At 40.7% G+C, this 25,607-nt stretch overlaps 1 protein-coding gene across 2 annotated transcripts in view; it reads left to right on the top strand.

Annotated features, from left to right (window-relative positions):
• The window catches only part of DPY19L1 (dpy-19 like C-mannosyltransferase 1), a 51,532-nt gene extending 47,269 nt beyond the window's left edge, over window positions 1-4,263 (top strand). For both annotated transcript variants that reach the window (XM_068404715.1, XM_068404716.1), the window contains exons 22-23: window positions 1,199-1,324; window positions 2,372-4,263. In XM_068404715.1, coding sequence (XP_068260816.1) covers window positions 1,199-1,324; window positions 2,372-2,528 — 283 coding nt within the window. In that variant the 3' untranslated portion in view covers window positions 2,529-4,263. The remainder of the gene's footprint in view (window positions 1-1,198; window positions 1,325-2,371) is intronic.
• The last annotated feature ends 21,344 nt before the right edge of the window (window positions 4,264-25,607 follow it).

A 25,607-nucleotide genomic window follows, 5' to 3' on the forward strand; every position in this document is an offset into this window, starting at 1 on the left:
CCGACTCCCACTTCACTACAACCTCCCTTCAGGTAGTTGTAGACCGCAATAAGGTCACCTCTGAGCCTCCTCTTCTCCAGGCTAAACAACCCCAGCTCCCTCAGCCATTCCTCGTAGGTCAGACCCTCCAGGCCCTTCGCCAGCTTGGTCGCCCTCCTCTGGACTCGCTCCAACACCTCAACATCTTTCTTGAAGTGCGGGGCCCAGAACTGGACACAGTATTCAAGTATATATATATATTTTATAATGCAATTACTGAGTTTTGTACTTTGTTATTTTCAAAATCAGGTTATTTTTCTAAACTGAAATTGATTTATCTGATAAGGTCATGGATTTCTTTATTTTAATATCATAGCATTGTTTTTTGGTAATTTGGTAAAACTGGTTAAAAAAAACACGCAAGAAACAAAACAACAAGATAGAGAGGGATAAAGGAGAAAAGGAGGGGATTCATTTTACATGCCTTAGGTCCTTAGTTTTGTGTCTGGCATTAACTGGCTTTAACTTCTGGTCACCCCTGAACTGGTCAGGCAGTTGGACTAGATGATCATTGTAGGTCTCTTCCAACTGAAATAGTCTATTCTATTCTAACTGCAAAAATACAGGACAGGGCATGTTTGGGGAAAATTTGCCAGACATGATACAGTGTCAGAAAACGAACAGGAGTTAACAACGTCATACTTTGCACAATCAAAGGAGGATATTAGTAGGTAGTATACACAGGATCATGGTTGACAAGTGATGATTTTGCTTAATTCAGCGTAGGCAGACACGAGGCCTTGCACTGTGCATTTTAAAAAGTCCGAACAAGGGCAGTGAGTATGACCTTTTGTGGAGAGACTGGGCAGATGATTTCTTCTGATCACTTCCAGTCCAAGCAAGGTTGTTTCTAGCCTTGACTATTATCTGGTGAATGCATTTATTTGGCATCTTTACATTTTCTGTTCACAGTAACCATGGATCTTGTTACAAAGTTGTCTCCTGCCTCAGAAGAATCAAAGGGCTGTACACATTGTTCTTGGAATCATTATATTTGTGAAGAAATAATCACATTAAAGCAGATGGCACTATTAATTTAAACTTTGTTGTTTTAGCCTAGTTGCCTTGTGAAATAGAAAGCCTTCCTGTCCAGTCTAAAGTTAAAGCTTACATTTTTGTGCTATGTTGCTAGCTAACTTTTATATTTCTCTTTCTGAAGGGCCAGAACTAAAGTAGTGTATTCCATGTACAGTCGAAAACCTGCAAAAGTAGTAAAAAGAGAATTGATAAAGCTAGGAGTGGATTACTATATTCTGGAAGAGTCATTGTGTGTAAGCAGAAAAAAGTGAGTAATCTCTCTCTCACAAGAATGATATGCCACTCAAATATATAGTCTAAGGTTCATATCAAGTAGTGGTTTTGAAATGTTGATCTGTGCTTTATTAAAAGTGTCCAAAATACATTTTTGTCCAGCATCTCCAGATATTAATAAGTATAATTAACTTTACCCACTCTAGCAACCTGTGGTCTTTATGTGCACCTGAAAAGCTGTGTTGTATGTATTTTTAAACTTCACTGTAAAATACAGAAGAGATTCACAAAGGAAACAAGTAATTATTCTGTGGTGGCAAGAACAGATGTGTGTGTGTATAATGAAAGCCTAGTATGAATAAAGGGTGCAGCATAAAAGATAGTTTGAGCACCAAAATATTATGACCATTGCTAGTCACTGAAAATTTTGTCACGTTTAAGCTGTCCTTATAAAAGAGCTATGTGCTTTTTTTCTTTTCAGTTTCTCTTCTTGGCCTTTAGAACACAATTAGTTTGGATTTTTTATTTTATTGCATTTACATTTAGAAAAAAATGAATCTATTCTATTTCTTTGCTATTATCTTTGACAAATTAGGAGATTCGCAGTAATTCTAACTTTGAAAGATACAGGGAAATGATGTTGGTTATGTGCCTTAATAAAAAAGCAAGGAGTTATTACTTTTTTTTTTTTCAAAAGGTGTTTTATTTCCTTAATTTTCTTTAGAAATATTAGGAGTGTGAACATCACCCTCCATTTTATAGGAAGTTTTAAGGGTCCCTTGTAATGTATGTTGTATAATTTGAATTGTTTTATATGCTTCCTCCTCCAAATTAATTCTTATTAATTATGTAACCACAAAAGCAGACAAATTTTACACATTCTCAATGCTATTTTTTAACTTACTACTATATTTATCGATTTTGTAATCTGACAAGAATTTCTAGTATAAAGACAAACTTAAAAAATATAGATGGCACAATCAAGTATTCATGAGGGGGGTTATAAAACCACGTTCAGCAAGCTGTGTGTTTTTTGGATGGCATTTCTTCATTTCTCTTTTCATATTTATATGTTTTCTAGGCCTGGTTGCAGTATGCCTGAAATTTGGGATGTCGAAGATCCTGCTAATAGTGGCAAAATTCCTTTATGTACCCTTATGAGCAAGGATTCCAGGCCATATTTCATCACAGTATTTGAAAATAGCAATTACAGAGTCTTGAAGATTCCAAAGGAATAACGTTTCAATGCGAAGAACCATCAATCTTTCAACTTTTTGAACTAGTAACTATAAGAACTCTAAATCAGAAATACATTTTCTACTAGACATAAATGGAAAAATGTGTATTTTTTTTTTACCATTTTAAGCGAATTCTGATTATAGAAATATCTTAAACCTAACAGTTTGGATTTCTATTTCAGGGTCAGTCCCTCGAGATTTGCTATGCAAATGATTATATGTTTGCACATTTTATTTAACACTGATCCAAAAAGAGTTAAAAGTAGCTATGGAAAATAACTCCTCCATTCTCAAATCAATGATATTGTGAAATGGGACTGTCAGAATGTCTTAGCAAAGCAAGTTCGGTTAAAGCGTTGGTGCTAGCAGCTAGGAACAAAGGAATGGTGCTATAGCATCTGGCATCACATTTCTCATGTCACTTTCATTACCCATCTCCCTTCTGGACAAGGTGATACTAGAAATTCTCTTAGAAGTCACATAGTTTCACTAGTCATGTCAGAGAAATACATTTTTCTTTGAGAGGATTAATAACATCCGTGACTTTGGATCACTTAACACATGCTTTTAAGCTTGCTTTTGAAATGGAAAAGTTTGTAGGCAGACTTGAAACTTCATTATTTAGGTGCATGTTCTTGGAATCTTATTGATATTAAAAAAGAAGACTAATAAGGGTAATATTTGCAGTGAGCAATAGTTTAGCTTCTCAGTGTCCAAGGATTTCTAGCATTCTTATGCATTCAGAATAAGCTGGCATAATATACATTAAATTTTTAAGGATAAATGCTTTATTCAGGAAAAATCTGTCATAGCCTTAGAAAGGTACAAAAATAAATCCTTCACTGCCTTAACTAGACCTTCAGCGCCTAACTTGATAAGAAATGACTTTCAAAATTTACGCCGTATTTTTTTTCCCCGTGTATTAGATCATGCCTGGATTTTATCCTCAGCATTAAAGAAAAATGAAATTTAACCTGATTGTGATATGGGTGTAGTCAGTTGTGTGGGTATAACTGCTCCAAAAATATTAGGCTGGTTCTGCAGTTTTTCTGTCACCTGAGTGTCACACCAACATTATAGTTTATAAAGGATTTGGAGAATTCACTTTCCAAAATACCCAGTGCAAGGACACCCTGTAGTCATTTAACCGACCTGACAGAATTTTTGTATGTTTATTGCCGTTGGGAAGTATCACAGTAATTGTGATTCTACAGTATAAGACTTCTCAAGTCTAATGTTTCTCTGTATATCATACATGTTTTGGTCTTGTTTTGGCTTGGTTTTTGGTTCAGACATCAGTCTGTTGATATGACTGGTCTTTTTAGCCCTAATAGCATCTGGCAATATTAGATGCTATAGGAATAGCATCCATCATGCCTATAACAGTATCAATTAAGTGGGAACCTATGATAAAGTAGTAGTGTAAAAACTGGTCAATATTCTAAGACTTCTTATTTTTTTAAAGTCTGTTTTATTGAGAGGGTGAGGGAGAATGGCTGACAATGAATTAGCTTTTTAACTTTTACAGAATAAATTTTGGAAAAATTTCTATAAGGAAACTATCACAAAAAGGGCTTTTGGGAAGTCACTTTTTAAAATGTTAATTGAATTCAAGGAAGCAGGAAAAAATCTTTATATAAACGTTGTGACTAGTGTTACAGCACAAAAAGGTACTGTATTTTTATGAAGTTTATGCCAACTGTTGACATGTACTTATGTGGTTAAATAAAAAAAGAAAAAGATGGAAATTGTTCTCATGTTTCTGATGGATGTTACGTTTGTGCTCTTATGTCTGTTAAACTGAAGTTTAATACAGTTGCAACAGCAGATACGATTGAAGGCGAACCCTCAACTAAACAATGCAGGAGGTACTTCAGAGAGTTAAACCAAACTCACACACCCCTTTCCAGCCTCCTTTTTATTTGGGGTATCAGTGCAGGAATATATGAAGAGACAGTGAGAAAATGTCGAATACCTGTTTACACACCAAGTGAACTTGGAAAGCAGTTTAGAAGTATTCTCTTTTTGTTCTAAGTTTCTAAACTCAGGTAATCAAGAGTGAAGCCCAAATACTGGTAGAATGAAGAAATATTTGAAAGTTAAGGTTCAAAGATGTACTTAAGTAAAAATGTTGCCCATGTGATGAGGAGGCTGTTGTTACTGAGTACATGGGCAGACACTGTAAATGTTCAGTGTATATTGAGGGATATTCTACTGTCCCTCTCTTTGAACTGCTCTTAAACCCAAATAATCGTCCCAGATTGTCCCTCTGTACTCGGCACTGGTGAGGCCGCACCTTGAATACTGTGTCCAGTTCTGGGCCCTGCACTTCAAGAAAGATGTTGAGGTGTTGGAGCGAGTCCAGAGGAGGGCGACCAAGCTGGTGAAGGGTCTGGAGGGTCTGACCTACGAGGAACGGCTGAGGGAGCTGGGGTTGTTTAGCCTGGAGAAGAGGAGGCTCAGAGGTGACCTTATTGCAGTCTACAACTACCTGAAGGGAGGTTGTAGTGGAGTGGGAGTCGGCCTCTTCTCCCAGGCAACTAGCGATAGGACAAGAGGACACAGCCTCAAGCTTCACCAGGGGAGGTTCAGGTTGGACATTAGGAAGCCTTTCTTTTCAGAAAGGGTTATTAGACATTGGAAGGGGCTGCCCAGGGCGGTGGTGGAGTCCCCATCTCTGGAGGTGTTTAAGAAAAGACTGGACATGGCACTCAGTGCCATGATCTAGTTGGCATGGTGGTGTCAGGGCAACAGTTGGACTCGATGATCCCAGAGGTCTCTTCCAACCTGGTTGATTCTGTAATTATTGTCCTCTATTATTGAGATGGTAAAACCTAGTGATGGAAAACTATGAAGTAAAAGTAATGCAATATATGATTGTGGGGAAGAAACATGGGAGTTCTTGAATTTGCTGTATCATTATGAATTTCTTGTCATCTCACTAATCTGCTCTCAATTCCAAAGGAAAGAATTTGAGTTTAAATAATAATGTTTTACACGTAGGAGCACCATGCTAACGTTATGCTTATCACTGCAACTTGAACCAGAAAATGGAAGTTTTAGATTTCTTAGCTTTCGCTGAAGTTGTTTTTCCCTTTGCAAGATCCTGATCAATAAATCTGTAACACAAGTAAGTTCGTTTTTAAATATGCTCTGGCCTTGACGTAATTTAGGCACAGAACTGGAATACTTCAGTACCTGAAAATGGTTTCTATTATGTTCTAGTAATACTAGATTTGTCTGTTGGTACCTGAAATATTGCTAGCTTTGAGTGCAATAAATTTCTTCAGTACGATGGGCACAATTACAATTCTGTATCAAACTTTTGATGATTGTGCAAGCTGAAATACTTAGTGTGGAGACCAAGTGAGGCACCTTTGTGAAACAAAGATGTTAAGTCCTATTCAGTACTGGCTTGCACTTTGTCATTCTCATCTACCATTTAAAAAAATGCCTTTGCTTTTGCCTTTGTTTGCAATTCAGCTTGAACAGTGAAACTGAACTGAACTCTCTTGGATTTTTATGATTAAGATATTGAGTTCAATAACACAGGACTCGCTCCAAGTGAAGTAAAGAAAACTTCAGCAAAAGCAAATATGTAAGGAAGAGTATAAGCACAAGGTTGTCAGAAATGAGCATTGCTGAAAGCAATTACAAAATGCAAATTGTGGCTTGGGACCTGTGTTTTCAGATGGCGTTGTGTAGTTTCTATAAATGCCGTTGTTTCACCTGAGTTACATAATGTGAAGGACTACAGGAAAACAACACGGTATTTTTAACCCCCCCCCCAAAATAAGGTGCTTCTGAGTTGTTTCAGCAGCTGGACAAAGGAATCCAAATCCTAACTGATAGTAGTGCTTTTCTATGTAAGCTTTATTGTACTACTAGGATGGCAGATGTGTGAAAGGAAGACTTTACTATTTGAATATTAATAGAGTTTGGATGTTAAGGAATAATTAGACTTTGAGTGAAATTAAGACTGAGGACCTAAAATGGCACGCAGAACTACTAAATCTGAGGACTGGTCAGCTGTGCAGGAACTGCTTGGGCTGCAAAACCTCTCAGTGCTAATATAAACAAATTCTCAGCTGTAGCTATACGACATCAGCACTTCTATTTCAGTGCAAAGTCGAAGTCAAACGCTATGATAAACTGACCGTAGCAGAGCTTTAAGCTGATCTGTTGGGTTGGAGTAGAAGGATTTACAGGGTTAGGCAGAATCTCCTTCCTTCTCAGCAAATTGGCTTGTTTCTAATCTTGTGCTGTAATTCTCCATTATTGATAAAATTCATATAATGCCTGAGATGGTCAGTTGTTTGAGTGTGTTCATCGTGTAGTAGTTTAACAACTTACATGCTGTAATAGGAAGCAATAATAGAACATTTATTGCCAACAGATCATGAGATATGGATAGAACACGCAGAGTGAATGAATAATACTGGTTTCATATCTGGCTGAGGAATCGGGCAGGATCCCTGTGGCCAGTCTTCCAGCCTGTCAAGATTATCAATGTGTAAATTGATTCTCCAGTGCTAGCAGCACTTGTTTTGCCTGCTTGGCAGGAAGGTAGCTTGAAGAATATGAAAACACTTACTGGATCTCATTTAAAGGTAATACTGAGCCTGAAACACGACAACTTCTAAAGGGAAAACCTGTGTGCTTTTGATGTTCATCTGAAAGGAAACAAGTCACTCAAGTTCATTCTTCACGCTTGACCAAGCTTATTTTCAAAGCCAGCACATCAAATTCTTACTTTCATTACTAATTATTGCTCTGTTTAGAAAGCTGAGCAGTATCATCTTCATGTTACTGAGCAACTGGTTGCTCAGCTTCCCTGACTACAAGTCCCTAGAGTGTCTTAGGATGCAGTCAGCAGACGTTATTTGCAAGCAGTTAGCATTTTGCTGTAGATATCTCTGCCCGAGTTCTGCAAAAAAAATCCTCGCCTCTTCTGAAGTATTGGCTTTTATAGTTTAACTATTTCAAAAAATCCTTTTTTTTCCTTAGCTAAAGAAAGGTAGCAAAGGCTGGAAATAAACCAGAGTAGGATGCCTCCTATTTTTTTTCCTGAATTAGCTTTATGTTGGTGCTTGAATTACTGCCTTGCTTTTCTTTGATTTTGATTATCAAAATATAATGCATCTATATTTGGAGAAGTTTATCTTCAACTGCTCAAAAATAAGCTAAAGTTAGAATAAAGCTTAGTAGCTGGGTAGAGTAGAAATTTTCATATTCCTGAAGTATCTCAAAGGCCATTCAACTCAAAACACAAGCTGTATAAAAGCGCTAGTAGATGTTTTCCTTAACCTCATTTTTCTTTGTTCTAGATCCTTGCTGGATTGAGCTGCAGTTATCATGCTACAGGCTGCTGTGTACGGGATCTTTGGTGTGATACTTTTTGGCCATTTTTGTGTTACTACATAATTTAAAAGGAATAAATATTTTGAGAAGGGAGACATGGTAACTAGACGATCAAAAGTAAGTTGTATTCCATGACTCCTTTATTCAGCACTTTAATCTTAGACTTTACCCTCAATGCTTAAAATCAATCAAATGTTACTCAGCAAGTGGTGCTGTCAGAATCTGTAACTAATTTTTAAGCTAATGAGGTCTTGGCTATTTACTTGAATAGCTGCAGGGTTGTTTCATCCATTAGTGTTTTGCCTGAAATAAAAAGGGATTGTAAAGACTCCTTTGAATTTGGGGCCTGTGACATGTGTTGCCTTCCTTTGAACCCTCGATGTGCAACGGAATTGATGATTGAATTTAGAAAGAGACCTGTCAGCACTGATGGTTTGTTTTGTAAGATTGCCCTTACACATAAGGAAGTAGCAAAGCAATAAAGTTCTGATTGAAATAAATTGAAAAGCATAAATACTTGCAATGTCAAGGTGCAGCAGGATTGCCGAAAGGAAACATGGTTTCAATAAACTCAGAGCGTATCTGGAATGTGCTTTTCTGTTTTTTTTTTTCTGTGTTCTATTTCATCTTATTCTGTTGAACTTCGATGCTGGGAAATGGGATAAAACTGAACAGAATGGAATTGAGCAAAAATGCATCGCTGAAACCGAGGAGGTGTTTGTGTCTTCCAAACATGACCTGTTTTTTCTAAACCTTGTCAAAATGCTTGGCTTAGGCCAATGAACTAGGTGATGGAAGCTATCCGTGTTAGCTGGTGTTCCTGTACCAGGGTTGTCATTCTCCATTGCTCTGCGGTTCATTTATTAATGAGTTAAAAGGAGCCTGGGCTTATTACAAGGTGTAATGGAGCAGACATTGTCATCAGGACCTCATAGAAAGGGTAACAAGCACAGCTGGAGGAAAAAAAAAACCCAGACATGTCACTTGTGTTTGTTTATATGGTCTGAAAATAAGTTTCTTGGCTACAACTTCCACACGTTGCAGATCTCAGCTCATTCTGTGACACAGGTGCTCACTACAGTAGACTACCAAGAGCATGCTATGCTGCGCTGTACTGATAGGAACCCAAGTGGATGTATCGCAGCTCTGATCACACCATGTTGTCTTCTGTGTGGTCTTGAAGTAGTGATCTAGTAGGAGCTGGATTTATTTTTAGTGAGGACTAAGCATGTTGCTAATAACCTAATCAGTACAACCAGAAGTGTGTTTTACTGAAGAATTCGTTCAAGCTACTATGAATCAGAATGACATCTGTGTTGTGTCAGTGGTGGATTGACCAAGTTCCCCAGACTTTTGACTGCAACTTAAGAGCCCTTTGGACAAATGTCTTCTACTGTAGCATGGTGTAATGCTTCGAAAGGACTGTAATCTGATCGGTCTAATGTACTTAACCAAGTAGAAGAGCAGAGAGGAGGCACACTGGAGATCAAAGAACTTCCTACCATAGCTGCTGCATTCAGTATTTATTACCGATTTTACAGAAGACTGTTTAGAACAAGGATGCTTCTCAAGGTTGCAGCAGAAAAATGAGGGATTATTGGGAACGTTAGTCACTGGGAATGTAATGAATAAACTTTAGCACAAAAGAGGTGAAGGACTGGCTTTTCAGAAGTTGTGGATGATTTTGTGTGCCTTTATTCTAGGGTCCGCAGTTGTGGCCCAACTTCCAGAAAGAAGTATTGGTCAGGTCAGTCACTCAGAATTGGCTGCTTAGAGGAAAACTTTAATGGCCAGGTCTTGTTTAAAAGAAAGGGAGAGAAACTGATATCCTACTAGTAGCTTACTCCAGGCTATCTGTATAACAGTAGTTACAGTAAATCTTGGAAGTGTTTCAAGAAAGAAATTTTTAGTTTTAAAAAGATCATCTGATCATCAGTGAGTACTTTTTCAAGCTGCTCTTCTGCTTTGAATGTAGGACTAGATCTTGCTAATTGCTTTTTGCTGCCACGTGAGGAATTACACAATCATCCTGCTCTGAGGCTTCTTTTTTTTTTTTTTTCTTTCTAAGACTGATGTTAAAGCACATTGAGACAAGTCACTGAAGAAGAAACAGGAGGATGTTGTTCTGCCATGCTAAGTAGTTCAGTTGGAAAGCTTTTGTGAAGAGCTGTGCTTAATGTAACGTGTGCAATCACCCCTGCTGGTCTCAGAGTTTTTGAAATGGGAGATGACATGTCTGGGGTGTTTAAAACCACAAAATCTGAGTTATTTGTGGCTGGCGACGTTATTTCATGGCATTGTTGTTTGCCAGCTTAACTGTTTTCTTTATCTCTGTACGTGTGTGCTTTCTGAAGTGTTTCAAATCATTTAGACCCCACTAGGCAGCACATGGGGACTGTCATCTTTGCTGTCAGTGTGGTGAGGCATAGGACCTCTGTGTTTCCTAGTGCCTCCCACTGCGTTTCACCCCTTTTTTTCATTACCTTATTACCATCATGCTTCATCCAATGCCTTTGTGTTTCAGGTGACACTCCACTCTGCAACCAGAGGGATTTAAATGCCATCTGTACAGAGCAAGCAACTGTTATGGAAAGTTGTCAGCTGCGTGCTCCCATATTTACGTTTCACAAATAGATAACAACACTTTGTTGTACTTTTTGATACTGCTACTACACTGTAAATGTCTGTAGTTCCTTCAGGAACTTGCTCCTGCAAATCTGTGACAAGCAAATACAGAAAAGATACATGCAAGTTTTACCTAAAGCTTCATAAATCAAGGCAATTTCCTCCGATAAAGTGACCAAAAAGTCAAAAGATGTTTTCTGACAATGTGTCGGAAGAAGGTAAAGAAACAGTCTCGGAGCCTCGCAGCAACCTCAACGAAGTGTGAAGTCTTGAAGCAATGTAATTAAAGAGGAATTCAAAGTGTAGCCAAAGGTTATGCACTTTGCTTTCAGTACTACAGTAACATAGAATTAAAAAGAGGCATATAAATAAAAAATATGTGTCTGGATGAATATAACGGCATTTTGAAAAGGACAAAGGAGTCCTCTGAATTATATTTAAAATTTAGTATTGCAAATTGCTTGAATGAATAAAAATGATATTTCTAAAAGGTCAGAAATTGCTTCAGAAAGGTATCTGGTATTTAAAGTTGAGTAAAGGAATCCGCTTCTGCCAGTGTTCCCTGGGACTCGCTTCCAGCTGAGGTCTGGGCGATGGGACCGACCCTCTTGCTCTGTGGGTTAAGGTGCACCAACCTGGATGATGGCCCTTTCTGTAGCCTTTTCATCAATGCAAGTGACTGCGTGAGCGACTTGATGAGCTCAACAAGCCTCTGGGAAAATCCATCACTGCCCCAAGGAATGGTGAGGGGAAAAATCTGAGCATCCCATGTAAATTGCAGCCTATGTGGCAAAACAAAACAACCTGCTGTGGCTGGGAGAGGTGATCGATGGCATTTTCTGTAGGTGTCTGGTTGGCACCCTTTTCCTTCAGCCCTGCATAGAGCCTCTTAGTGAGGTGCCTGGAGTCTCCCTGCCCTTGCTTTCATGCTCAGGTTAGGGTTTCCCTCACTTTCTGGGGGCTGTTTTGCCGTGGGTGCAGTGTATGCTGTGGCTGGGAGGGTGGTAGGCACAGGAGAAGCAGAGGCTCCCCCGGCGCAGGTGGCTTGGTGTCCTACACCTGGAACCGAAGGGCTGAACTGGCATCTCGGCGCTCAGCCTGGCTCCATTCAAATACTCACACACTTAAAACACGTTTTTGGTATTGATGCTGTTATAGACAGCTCTGTTAATCGCATGCCATCACGTTAAGGCAGCTTCCCTGCATGCCTGCTCTTGAACCTTATCCTCCTGAATCAAATGTCCCAGGGAATGCAGTAGGATGGGGTCTGAGTGGTGGTAGCACGACCTTTTGTAGAAAGGGTAATCGGGGGGATAAAGCTGTGTTTTGAAGTACCTCTCTGAATTAGAGCTCTGCTGGTGGTGGAGATTGACCTGGTGCATGGAGGGGCAGCGTCTGGCTCGCTTTGAAAAATGCAGCCAGCAAGAAGCAATGTTGTCCTCTTGGAAATGTGCTCATGCTCCTTCCTCCTGTCCCTCATTGCCTGGCAGCCAAGGAGAGCAGGCGAGCAGGGAATAAGCCACGTTGCCATCATTTGTACGGGGTTAAACAAGGGCCGTGGGAGTTATGAGTTCCCAAACTCAGTTTCCCACCTAGGAGGGAAGCGACTGAGTGGTTGTGGCACAGATTCATGTCCTCTGGGGTCCAACCTCCCCCATTGCAAATCCTTCATCTTTCTTGGCCCATCTTACTAGTCTTTTGCATGGCAAAGGACTATGCTGTGTGGAAACTGCGTATGTTGCAATGACCCTTTACTTGGTGTTTTCTTTTTATCAGTTTGGTGAAATTCCAAGACACAGTTACAGTGAGGGCCTAGTAATTATGTTGATGCTTTAAATGCCAATTGAGTAATTATAGTTACAGAGACAGTATCAGTCTCTTTTCTTCTAAAGCTGTTATCCTGGTAAGGCTGTTTTATTGTGATCATGTTTTTGTTAATATATTTTGTCTTCTTAGCTTAGCGCTGACTTTAAAAAAAGGATTTTCCTGTGCTACCACAAAAGCAGAGCAGGCGTCATCTGAACACTTGTCCTTGGGTGGAGAGTCCCCGGGGAACAGGAGGGGATGGCACAAGCTGCGGTGATACGTGTGGTTAGCGCTGGACCAAGAACTGAGCGAACAGGATGGCTTTGCCGGAGCTCATCAGCAAATTAGATAAAATAGACTTTGCAGGATGATTGAAACATGAGTTGTCGCCATGTCAATGAACCCTTGTTCACGAGCTGATTGGAAAATTGCAGTTTTCCTTCTGGTAACTCTGAATGCTTTCCCTCCTTTCCTCCTGCCTCCTGCTATTGTTTCACTCTGATATAAAAAAAAGTCACATTCAGCGAAAGAAATATTGTTTGGAAATTTGCTGTGGGAAGAGTTGTCAGAATTGAGTTTCTCCGGCAAATGTGTAAATAACTGAAAGCTGGAGTTTGACTGACTGTCCTCATCTGTTTCAGGCGAGCTGACTTGCGTACACATTTGGAAGGATGCTGGCAACATGCTGGGGAGGTGACTCCATTTCACTCTTCTCCCCCCTCCGTGCTGACTGAGGAAGAAGTCAGTTCAAGGTCGCTGTATAACCTAGTAAGACTGACTTTTTTCTTGTAATGGTGACGACCTGCTGTTGTTCGACTACTGAAAGGTGTAAAATGGCAAGCATGGCAAGAGTTGAATTGTGGGGCACAGAGGTTTCACAAACCCCCAGACCAAACCTCTCCATCCTCAGTGGCAGTTTGTCAGCAGTGAATTCGTTCATCAGGATTCGCAGCGAGAAGTTCTGATTAGGTCAAAGCAGTAACCCCATCAGCTAATTTGATGTCCCGTGCGCTGGTCCCGTAACAGAAGTACTCTGTGCAAAGGGAGGTGACTCGCTTTGGGGAAGTGTGGAGTGGCACCAGGGCCTGACTCTGCTTTGCAGGTTAGCCAGAGACAGGTCTTACCTGGAGCACCCATGTCTCGCTTAATTTTGTGTGTCTACAAGGTTGAGACCTTGGCAGGATACCCTCTATGTGTGAGGGAGGTAGGAGTTTAGGTAGCATGAAGAGTTTGCTCCTGGTGCTTCCAGTTTTGTGTTAGGTAGAGGTGTCTCATCGGGCTTGCCAGGGTGCAGGCAATTCTTCACATGTGCACCTTTGCAGTGATCTTGGTGCAGATTTGACCCGTCAGGGCTGCTGCATGGCTGCACTGCCTCTCCGTGTGCTGATGCTAGTGGTTCTCAGAAATGATCTGGCTAGGAACAACTCTAACAAAAATAAATAGTTATCTTTCTGCCAGCCTGGTGGCCTTGGCACCTCAGATTCAGATCGGCCTCATTAGCTGTGAGAAAATCTATTGGTTTCAAACCCCATGGGGAGCTGCTACCCAAAGGACCTAACAAACCGTCAACCTAAAAGCTGTGTTACAGGATGCCCACCCCCTTCTTTCTCAGCATCCTTGCCTGGTGAGTACATGGAGGTGTAGGTGGAATTGGCTGTCCTGTTGCTATATTCTGTGGAAATAATGAAGTTGAAGAAACCAAAGAAACACAAGGAAGTAGGATTTATTCTAGCACAACCAAGAGCTCCGTTCATGCTCTCAGATGCCTTCCATTTGTAGAGATTACGGCCCAGAGAATTGTTAAGTGAGTACGTTGCTAACAGTTTGTTGTAAAGGAGGATATTAGATAAAATTTATCATTTAGAGTTTGGGTGACATTTGAGAAACACTAAATTAACCTTCAAAATGTCCCCAAATGTCTTGTTTAGGGAAAAAAAAGCAGGAAAGTCAGAGACGTTCAGTCTGGTTAACACTGACAATGAATGGGTGCATGTAAACAAATTCCCTCAAGCATTCATGAACACATTTCCTCAGCCGCCAGTGCTTCATCAGGTAATGAATAATTTCCACATCTGTCTTAATGAACAAAAAATACCATCTTCTGAGCTTGGAGGTGAAGAGGGAGCAATACATTTAAACTAAACCTGGATGCAGCTGAACACAGAGAGGTTATTAAAAAAACCCCTGAACACTCACAATATTACCTGCCTGTTCCAATTAGAATAAAGGCTTAATTAGAAAACAGGCTTAATTCTGCATTTTTGTTGATAATACAACTTTGCCATTAGTTTGTGGGATTCCAATTTCAGGCCTTAAAAAACTGAAATGAAAATAGAATGAAAGACTTGCATAGGTTAACTGTTGTGAAGACCCTTACCAGTCCGCCTTGTGCTTGTAGGTCCTGTGCTTGCACTCCCACACATGAGATGCTGGTGCACGTGTTTGCCCTTTCAAAGAGAGGCTGTCTCTTGGTGACTCAAGCACGTTGAAGTCCCAGCATTGCTGGTGGAGCCACGAAGGGAAGAGATTTTTCCTTGCTGCCCTGGGTGCCGGGGTCCCGTATGGCGAGGTTCTCCCAAGGGGCAGCCTGGCCCGTCACTGCTTGGCTAAGGGCATCCTGGCATTTAGACAAGGGTAGCTGTCAAGTTTTTCTGAAGCAGAACATCTCAATAGTCACAGTGGATCACGTTCCCCATGGGAATCTGCTGAATATACTGCCTTCAGGAAGGATTAATACCCACTAATCCTCCATTCAGGAGAAAAAGATTCAGGTGTTTGCCAAGCATCAGCAAGCCAGTTTAGTCCTTTTTTCCCCCCCTGCTTCTTTTTTTTTTTTTAATAAATCCTTCTCAAAATTACAAAAGCAGATCCAAGCCATCACAGTGACTCAGCTGCAGAGCTATAAGCAGTCCACACTGCAGATTAAATTCACAGTTGGTAATATCGTTGTGCTGCACTGTGAAAATGAAAAATTACTCTCTTCCTACTTGCTACATGCAAAGTACCATGTCCAAAGATTTACATCAAGCCAGAACAGCCGTGAGAAGAGAAGTGGGGGGAATTGACATCCTCAGATGGGTTAGAGACCATCCTCCCCAGTGTCCTGTTTTACCAGTAGAGTGATCCTGGTTAGGTTTATCAGCAGAGGAAAAAGGAGACGGACCCAAAGGCAATATATGACAGGACATTCATACACAGCTACATGTTGCAGGGAATGGAATTTCTTTCTGATCCCACCTGTGATATTTTATTACCTGGAAATATAACAATCATGATATTTTTAATCTGAAGCCCACCCAGAGCTACAGTAGCTGCAGGTGCTGCTCTTTTCAGTCAAGCATTGAAGAGTTTACAAAGATTTAAACTGATTATGTGTTAGCATGAAGCAATGAATTCCAAATACCAATATGCTAATTATAATATTGCATTTACAGTGATTGCTTACAAGTGTGATTGCCTTTCTAATTGAATCTAATGCTCTCACTTTGGTAATGGGACAAAATTGATAGGAGTGTCCAGTCTGTTCTGTATCTCTGTTTTAGATACCTTATTCCTGTCCTTTTAAGGCAACTGTTCCAGCAGTGCATAAATGATATCACAACGTTGTCCAGATTCTGACTTTTTCCCAGATAAACCAAGCAATGTTTGTGTGCAGCCCTGGTTCATTTTGAAGTCAAAGGCAGAACTTCCATTGACTGCAGTAGGGCCAGGAGATTTCCTTCATAGTCCTGCAAGTTTCTTCCTGCTACCCAGCTGTGGTCTTGTTCACCCCTTGCTCTGTTTTTCCTGTGCCCTGCTGGGATGAGATTAGGAGTCTGCTTTACCCAGACTGAAAGTCCCATCTGCTGGTTACCCTGTGCCACTTCAACATGTTCTAAAATCGAATCCAGAGGAGGGCAACCAAGCTGGTGAAGGGTCTGGAGGGTCTGACCTACAAGGAACGGCTGAGGGAGCTGGGGGTGTTTAGCCTGGAGAAGAGGAGGCTCAGAGGTGACTTTATTGCAGTCTACAACTACCTGAAGGCAGGTTGTAGTGGAGTGGGAGTCGGCCTCTTCTCCCAGGCATCTAGCGATAGGACAAGAGGACACAGCCTCAAGCTTCACCAGGGGAGGTTCAGGTTGGACATTACGAAGAATTTCTTCTCAGAAAGGGTCATTAGCCGTTGGAAGGGGCTGCCCAGGGAGGTGGTGGAGTCACCATCTCTGGATGTGTTTAAGAAAAGACTGGACATGACACTTAGTGCCATGGTCTAGTTGCCGTGGTGGTATCAAGGCAATGGTTGGACTCGATGATCCCAGAGGGCTCTTCCAACCTGGCTGATTCTGTGATTCTGTAAAAGATACGTGGACATTTAGTCCTTTTGATTAGTGATAAACAATCAATGTTTTGAGTTTGTTTCTATCCAAAACCAAGGATGCAAAAATCAGATTGGAAGCTGGCCAACTGATGTACCTTTAGTTCTTACATTACTCAATGCAGCTAACTATTGCTAGAAGATACAATGCAAAGCCGTACAGAATATAACTTTGTTTTTCAAAGAGTTTTAAACGGTTGAATTGTGTTTATAAAATATAAATCCTCAGTTTTGATTAGGAGACATCAAAGATGAAGAATCCAGTATTTCTCATGGTAATTCCCTCCGCTAGTTAAACATTTTCACTGTTAAAATGTGATCCTAGTGTCTGACTTGATTTGTAGGCTTCAGCTTTATACCACTGATGAGTAATGCCTTGCTCCACTAACATTAATTTTTTGGCACTCTGCTTATTCTCCCTGTGAAAGTTCTTAGGTGCTGTTAGCAGCAATCTTGTTCTAAGCAAAAGAGATTGATCTTGACGTTTCTTACTGTAGGAGATTTTCTTCCATCCTCAGATTCACTTATGGCTCTTGTCTGGCAGCCTACCCAAGTTTTGTAAAAGCTTTTGGAAAAAGATGTGATTTCCACATCTGTCCTTCCCATTGTGTGTGGAAGGGTATTGAACAACCCCTTGTTTCTTTTCCCTGATCTCCTCTGATCCCCTGATCGCACTGGGAACTTTTGCTGTGTTGTTTATTCATTATTATTCTATCTAGTTCCTTTCTAGTCTTGGGCTTTCCAGCCAAAGCACCACTTTCTCTAGACAGAGGGAACATTTTTTTTCCCCTTGAGCTTGGTGTTTGACTGTACTAATACACCTTTTGTATCAGACTCTTTTACTGAATGTCCTTGTCCTGCTTTTGTGAACACTCAACCCTCACTTGTGTTTATCTGTTTGCCATCTGCATAGTTTAGGAGAAGTGATTTCCTTTATATTTCCAAATCAGTGATGAATGTACTGAATCAGATCAATATGATATTTCTCCACGCTATTTTGATCTGCCTACAGGCTTCAGACTGCATAATGCTTGGTAGCAAAGTGATTTCAAAAGCCCTGGTGAAAGGACCTTCAGTGGAAGGTGGTTACTCAAAGCCCTCTTTGCCTGCACTGTCCTGGCAGAGGGCACCTGCTGCCAGCCCTGCCTGTCCCCTGCTAATCCCCACATTTCCTCCTGTCCCTTGCCTGCACAGCAAGCAGAGATGGAGGATTAGATGGAAATGGGATCCCTGCCATCAGCAGGATATTGTGTGCTCTGGGTTTCCAGCAGGCTCCAACATGGTGACAGGAGGATATGTGATGTGCCGTAAGGGATTTAAGGGGCTGCAATGGGGTGGCAGGAGAAAGCCCTAAGTGTGGGTGTTTGATATGCCAAAATATCACGCTACTGTTCTGATGGTAGCTGTGGGTTGCAGTAAACAAACTTTCCTGACAGTCATTCTCTACTAGAAAAGTCTTCCCCCCTGCCTTTCAGCGATGCTGTAAAGGACTTAAAAGCAGCTTTAGAGCAGAAGTGGCACTTCTGTCTCTGCTTGCAGGTATGCCACCTGAAATAGTATGAACCATAAATCACTTTAATAGATAGCAGCAGAAGCTTCACAAATCCTTGTGATTCAAACTTCAGAGGAGGCTAATGTAGCAGTTCAGAAGAGGAGGACTGGGAAACTGCAGTCATGCGTTTTGTGCTGGTGACTGATTGAAAAAGATCGTGAACAGAATTCAGCTAATCACATAAAGATCGTCAGTCAATAGAGCAATGGTTATACGTTTAAAGGGTTTAATGACTGCACTGGTGAATGTCCTGTAGCTTGATAATCATTTGTCCTTGAGTTAATTATCTGAGTCATATTAGCTTTGTGAAGCAGAGATGGAGTGGTGGGTGGCTTTTATATACTGTAGAAATATTAAAATCGGATTGCTATATCACAAATCTTAAAAAATAGTGTCTTGATGGGAAACACTTGTCCTCTGAAGTTTACCTTTTGCTTGTGTCTCTTGGACAAACAGCAAAGCAATCAGGCATGCTGAGTCTTTTATCCAAAAGCCTTTACGTTATTAAATAGACAGATATCAGATTTGGTGTGACTGTGGCCTAGACCTAAGGGTGGCACATGTGTAGAAGCAGTGTCCAAGGATGCAGCTGGGTGTGGCAGCATGCAGAGGTATCCAAACCAGCTCTGAATACGAAGCAGAGTGGTCAGGGTACTGTGGCCCCTGGGTTCTTGCCTGTAACCCCACACGTGCATGAGAGTGCCATACGGAGGGCTACTCAAATGATGGGCTTGGACATGGCTTTTTACCATGAGTAAATCTTTCCTGGACTTTTTCCAGCCTGATTCCTTCTCTCTCTCCAGACTGGGGTTGAGGCTGCAGCCACTGGCACATGTTACCAGTTACACCACAGTAACCAGGGTTTCCCCAGGGTGCAAAGAGATGATGACAGTGTCTCCCCAAACTCTTCATGAAGACCCCAGCACCTATGAAATACTCCAGACCTGCTCTTGAAAGTCTGTGACTTTTGGTTACATTCTGAGGGTGGGGTAGCGTATTTTATTGAGTTTAAGATTTTTTGTCTATCAGGACCTTTGAAACAGGTCCCATGGATTTTGTGGTGCTTAATCCCAGTTTGGAGTGGGAATGAGTGAAGTTCGACAGAGTTCTGATCTCAAGTAGGGAGAGGTTTACGTTATCCCTTAGATTGCCTTTGGTTCCTATAGGTGTGACTCTAAGCATACTCAGTGACACAGGAATTATATTATACCATTTCTGAGGCCACAAAAATATCAAGAACGTGTTTGAGGTTCACGCAATATTCTTGGAGAGATTTGTGCCACATAGCATCGTCAAATATACTCTGTTTCAAGACTGTTTGTATTCTATAATTTTCCTGTCCGAAGTGTAATTTGAATCCACTAAACTTCATCTGGGTGTCAGGGCAGTCTTTCAAGAAATAAGAATGAGCTGTGCTTCTAGGAAGCATGCATTAATTCTTCCCCGCTCTGTCACCATTCAAGTGATTCCCCCCATCCTATTTCTTAGGTTTTTCTTAGATAATTCTATGTCAATGTGCACTATTTTCTCTTAGCATTTTGCTTGGCCGACCTGAAAAAGTCTCTGCAGCCTGTTTTTTTAAATGTCAGTTGGATCTGGGGTGGCAGTTAAATCAGTTCAGTCCTGCCCGAAATAGTAAATGTAAACATGTTAAACGGGTCTTGTGTTCTCCTTGAACAGAGCCTCATCAACTCCTACTGAAACCAGCAGGAAGAATCTTCCTGACTTGTGATAGGGCTGGGTTCATCTACCGGTAACATATGTTCATCACCCAACAGACCTCCTCTGACAATATGAACTGAAGTTCATGCTGCTTTATCTAAGAAAAGAAATTAAGTTGATTAGATACTTTCAAAATACAGCAGCTTAATTGCCTTCAGGCTTTTGCAAAGTCTCCAGCTGGGCAGACTACTAATCTTTTGCAATTATTCTCATAATTATAAAATTACAATTATGCCTGTTTTCTGGTGATTGATCACGGTTCAGAACGGCTCACACGTATATTCCTTGATACACGGATGTGGGCCTGACCTAAAAACCACCGTATCTTCAGCAGAATGTGGTAGAGCCCTGCTGAGATACATAAATGGAGAATCTTGCTCAGAATATTAAACAGGTTCAACCGTGTAACGCTGGGTTCCCAACAGGCCCCTTCTGATATCTTTCTGAGCCCCTGTGTGAGCCACATCAACAGCATGCCTCCATACATAGTTAATTAGGTACCTCACCCACACCTTTAGGATTTGAAAAAAAAGCATTTAATGTAGTCACGTAGCATGGTATGTTGCAATGATCCTTGCCTACCAAGCAATGCTCTTTAAGAAAACTGAGGCAGAGCCACCTTACCCCTCTTGACTCTTGGGTTAAACTCACTTGCATGAAATGTCGGTCTTTTTTTTTTTTTTCTTTTCTTAAGGATGCAAACACTTTTCCAGACTCAATAACAAGTCCAAAACCACAAGAAAATCTTGGTGTGGGAGGGGAGATAGACTGAGAAAGAGGGGAGCAGCTGCAAAGGGGTGCGAAAGCAAAGGCAGCTCCAGGGTGCTCCTCTGTGGGGAGTCTTCCCTCTTGAATGAGGAGTCTGAGGGGTTCACCACCACAGGGTGGATGCTGGGCACCATGTGGGAGCAGTTGCCAGGAAGCCTCTTCTTACCTCTCTTGTTGCAGCTGTTCTCACCCAAATGAGTGAATATTTATTTAGTACCTGGCTGTATAGCCCTGGAATTTCCAGGTCTGGGAAGCTACATTAAGACCTTGCTTAACCACATTCCCTAACTCCGTTCATGGCCACGCTGAGGTGTCTCCCTCTTCGGTTTGATCCAGAAGATGTTCTCTGCATGCAAACCCCTTCAAAATCAAAGTTTTCTCAAAAAGTAATAATTTCCTGAAGGAGTTTGTTTGACGATAAATATTCCCAAATGATGGTACACCCTATCCCACGGGAATAACCACATTAACAGCCCGTTCTCTGGGGGATGTTCAGGAAATTGCCAAGTGTTCCTGAATGAGTGACTGCATTTGACTTTCCTCTATGGATTATCCTACATCCGTGGCATCTTATAAACAGTGCAAAGCAGAGTCACCTTTAAATTGTTATTTTGGCATCATATCAAAACTGAGCACGCTTCTTCCACCTACCTGATGTCTATGCAAATCAGTAACTCCCTTGTCTAGGTTTTTAAAAACTCTCTTGGAGTAATCCTTCTCTCTCAAATGAGGAGATTAAGCCATGGGTTCCAAATGGGACTTAGTGATATTTTCCTACTCGATCACTTTAGTGTCTTTTCTCACTCTATGGTAGCTTCATAAAGTACCTTTTAGCTTTTAGCATGATCAAGGGAGTCTGACTTCTCGTTAATTTTCTGTGTAATGCATTTAAGGGACTCAAATCCTTTAAGTCAAGGACACTTTATTAATTTACGGCTACAAAAATTTTTCCCTTTGGCATTAGACTGTACTGCCCAGGAGGTACAGTTTTCCAGTCACACCATGCATAAATATATGCCAAATTACAGGCTCTTAATCACTTCTTTGTGAAACCATGAGCACACAGGAAGGTAGTTGAGTGGCAACCCAGCTACAAGGTGAGTGGACCCAGGCTATCTGCAAGCCATCATTGTGGCTGTGGGCTGCTGCTCCAACATGAGGTTGTCGTGTGAGACCAAACAGTGCAAGCCATGGTGTCTTGGGTAAAGAGGAGAGAGGATTATACTTCAAAGAGTAATGTTTGTATAATTCTGCCCTCTTGGTCTCAACCTGAAAGCCTGAACACAAGCAAAAAGGCCAGCTTCTACCTTGCACTTTTCTGAAACCTGTGATGTGAGTTGGTAGGGCAGGGATGGGGAGGGCATGTTCATGCCTGAAAGTTAATTTCCTTTTCCAGCTCCATCACCTTGACTAAAGAAGATATTATATCTCTAAAGTAATGTCCCCCAGTGATATTCTTCATATCAGATCTCCTTGCTGCACCATTGCAAAGGCATGGCCATTAGCATGATTCAAAATGAGAGGACCTGGCCCCTGGTCCCCTTGAAAAGCATGCACAGAAAGTCTTGCCTTGCCTTGCATTTAGATCTCAATAAACACCCATAGCACAAGCTAGGAGCATTCTCTTATTCCCAAAAACTTGTTCCTGACCCATGCAGTAAGGTCTGGGCAGGCTGATCATAGTATCTGATTAATTTCTTAAATTTTATTCGTAGTGAGGTTACCCCAGGGGGCAGGGTTTGTTGCAGATTTGTCATGTATTTTAAGTAGTTCTCTCCCTCCTTTTCCCATTGACATCCTTGGATTAACAGGCCGCAGAAATACCTCTTTTCAGCTTTCCATTTTACCAGCCCCAGCAAGCTGAAATCTCAGGTTGTTCTTTTCCGTGTCTTCTTTCTCTTGTTTCATGCAGAGTGTTCTCAACAGGGGGTAACAGTGACACTAGCACTCTTGCTTCACCAGATACATGTTGGGATCATATTAACTCCCTGACCCCACCAGCCACATTATTGTCAGCAATCGTCTGGCTGATGAACACACTCAAGGCTTTCTTCTCTTCAGATATTTCCAGCTGATGAGTTCCCAATTTGTAACAGAATTTCTCATAATTAATGTAATTGATTACTAGCACACAGCGTGGTACATTTCACCACATTCCTGCTATTTGGGTTCTGAAGATCATCCAGTTCTTTCTACATGATGCCTCAGACTCTATTCATTTTTGCTGAATTTATTAAAGCTGCTGAATTTTAGCCCATGTTCATTTTTCTCTCTTCAAGTCTAAATTAACAGTTAAGCTTCTAATTATGTACTTCTATAACAAACTCAGTCTGAGGAATCAGCGGTGTCTGTTTGTAAATTCATGCCTGTGTTTGTATGCCCAACCCTCTAGCCCCGTATTTTATGTGTAGTCATATGCATAAAGATGCCATCAAACATGACAAAAGATTATCTGATGAACCATTCAGCTATAACGCTTCTCTAAATTGGATGCTGTGTAAAATAAATTACAGTTTGCTAAAGAAAACGAAACACATTTTACTTTACATTAAAAACTGCAGTTATTCCCCCAATCAATCATGTTTCCCAAGGTTGATGAATAAACTAAAATCTCTTCTCCTGTAAGCACCAAGCTCTGGGTAGGAAGGTAGAGACAAGATAGCTTCTGCACTAGTTTATTTCTATCTATCTGTGGAATGATTCCTCTCTTGAAAGAAAGCACTTGTGCCTATATATACTGTTTTGCTGCATTTTCCACATTTTCTTTCTTTTGTAGTTGTTCTGTTTTCATCAAGTATTTCTGAAGAGCACATGCAGACCTTGTTGAGGGGTAAGGTGAAGTGGCAGGTAGCGTGATGCCTTCTGGGTTCTTGTCTGAAACAAATCTGCACAAGCAGTGAGATAGGGCTTTCTGAAGGGACGCAGAGCTTGAGGCATCTTGCCAGCAAGTGCATTCCTTGTAGAGAGAGTGCCAAGAGACTATTCTTAGTTATCTTGGGTTGATGTTACCCCGAAGCGCTCATCTCTTAAGAAATTTTCTGCCAAAATCACTTTGAAAATGTTCTTTTCTTTTTGTTGAGTCATTTGTTCCTGTGTTTTGAATAGGGGCCTGTTGTTTGAGAGAGGATTTTCCCAATTTCCTGCATCATGTAGTGTCAAGAAAATACGAAATCTTAATAGACACAAAGCTTCCTGGTATTTAAATGCCAGGGTGTGAACTAAAATAAGTACTAGACTCGCTTTTACTTCTCCTCTCATGTGTCCTTAGAGACTGCTATCAGTAGGGGTCGGATGCTTGCAGTAGCCAGTACTCCAAAAACATACTGTCTAAGTCCACTTCTGTAATGACATTTATGTGCGTGATTCCCACTAAAATAATCCATATTTAAACGTCTAGGTAACTTGTAAAATATGGACCTTCATTCATTAATGCCTCTCAAGTCTTAGAGATGTGTAAGAATTAAATATCTTGTCCTGTGGAAGACAAATCACCCCATATCATATCAAAAGGTCTAATTATTTTTCCATGAAAGATATCTTTCACAAAAAAAAAAAAACAAAACCAACAAACCTACAAACAACCAGACAGTGGCTATCTTTTTTTTTTTTTGACTGATAATATCTGCACCTCTAAGCACTTGGTCAGCAGCGTGCAGGAGGATGCAAAATGCCTCTAGGTAGGCTTTTACTTTGCTGTTCTTCCATGGTTGCAATGAGGAATACTGCACTCCGTTATTACAGTATGCCTACCCAGTGATTTGGATGTTAAATTTTGCCATCTTGCATTAGTTTTTTCAAAGTAAAAATAAAAAAGGAGACAGAAATTTTAAAGGCAAACCAAGATGAAAGACAAAATACTGCTTTACACTTTTAGTGACAGATGGAAATCTGCACTAAGAGAATCGAACTTTAACTTACATCAAAAGATGTCCAAGAGCAAGTTAAATAGCTTTCTCATTCAGGTTTTATTTGAACCTGTCACAGAAAGCACACATTTTCTATTCTCTGGAATTAATGTATCAGTTTGAAAAGTATCCTAGCTCTATGCTGTTTGATGTGACTTCTCTGAGGGATGAGTATCTGATTTTTCATGCTTCCTGGGAATCTATAATCATACAGGACTTTATCATCATACAGGATTTTATGTCCTAATAGTCATGCATACAAATACTTCTGGTTGCTGTGGGAATGTCAGAAGGATCTCACAGATGCATCTTGAAGTGTTACAGCTGACGAAAAACACAGCTCCTTGTGAGCTGTCACGAACAAATCAGCTGGGTGCCCTCTTCTTCTTGTGTTCAGACTCTTTCTCTGGGCATTCAGACCTTGACACTGACTTTTGCTACCTCTCCTCATAGGTGTGGGGTCTTTCGTCACAACTCTCTCACCATTAAGCAACTAAACAGTCAACAGATAAAGAGCAAGTTGCAGGCACGGAATAATAAACCTACCGAAATCAAAATAAAATTCTCTAAATCGCTTTCCCAAGAGACAAAAGAGGGGCATGCAAGTGTTTTCCAGAGTAATGGAAAAACTCAGCTTTTTTTGTCAGTTTCTTGACATAGTGCACCCTGGCTTACAACAGAAGTTTGACTTACAACAAAAGTTTTAGAGAACATAAAAAGGTAGTAAAATCCTGTCTCCTGCACAGTAAAAAAGCAGGAAAGAAAATGAGTTAAATTGTTAATTTCTGTACTTACGTGCTTGGAAAAGATGCAGACAAAAGTAGTGTGAGGCCATTTAAACTGAAAGATCCTCATATGAGGAAGGGCATCACAATCATGCCCACAGGAAAAACGATATGAACAAAATGTAAATGACACATAATGTAATAATGATTGAAACAAAAAGACTCTTATTTTGAGAATAAATGGGTAATGAATTCATTTAA

The sequence above is a fragment of the Nyctibius grandis genome, chromosome 7 (assembly GCF_013368605.1).
Source record: "Nyctibius grandis isolate bNycGra1 chromosome 7, bNycGra1.pri, whole genome shotgun sequence".
Taxonomy (NCBI): Eukaryota; Metazoa; Chordata; class Aves; order Nyctibiiformes; family Nyctibiidae; genus Nyctibius; species Nyctibius grandis.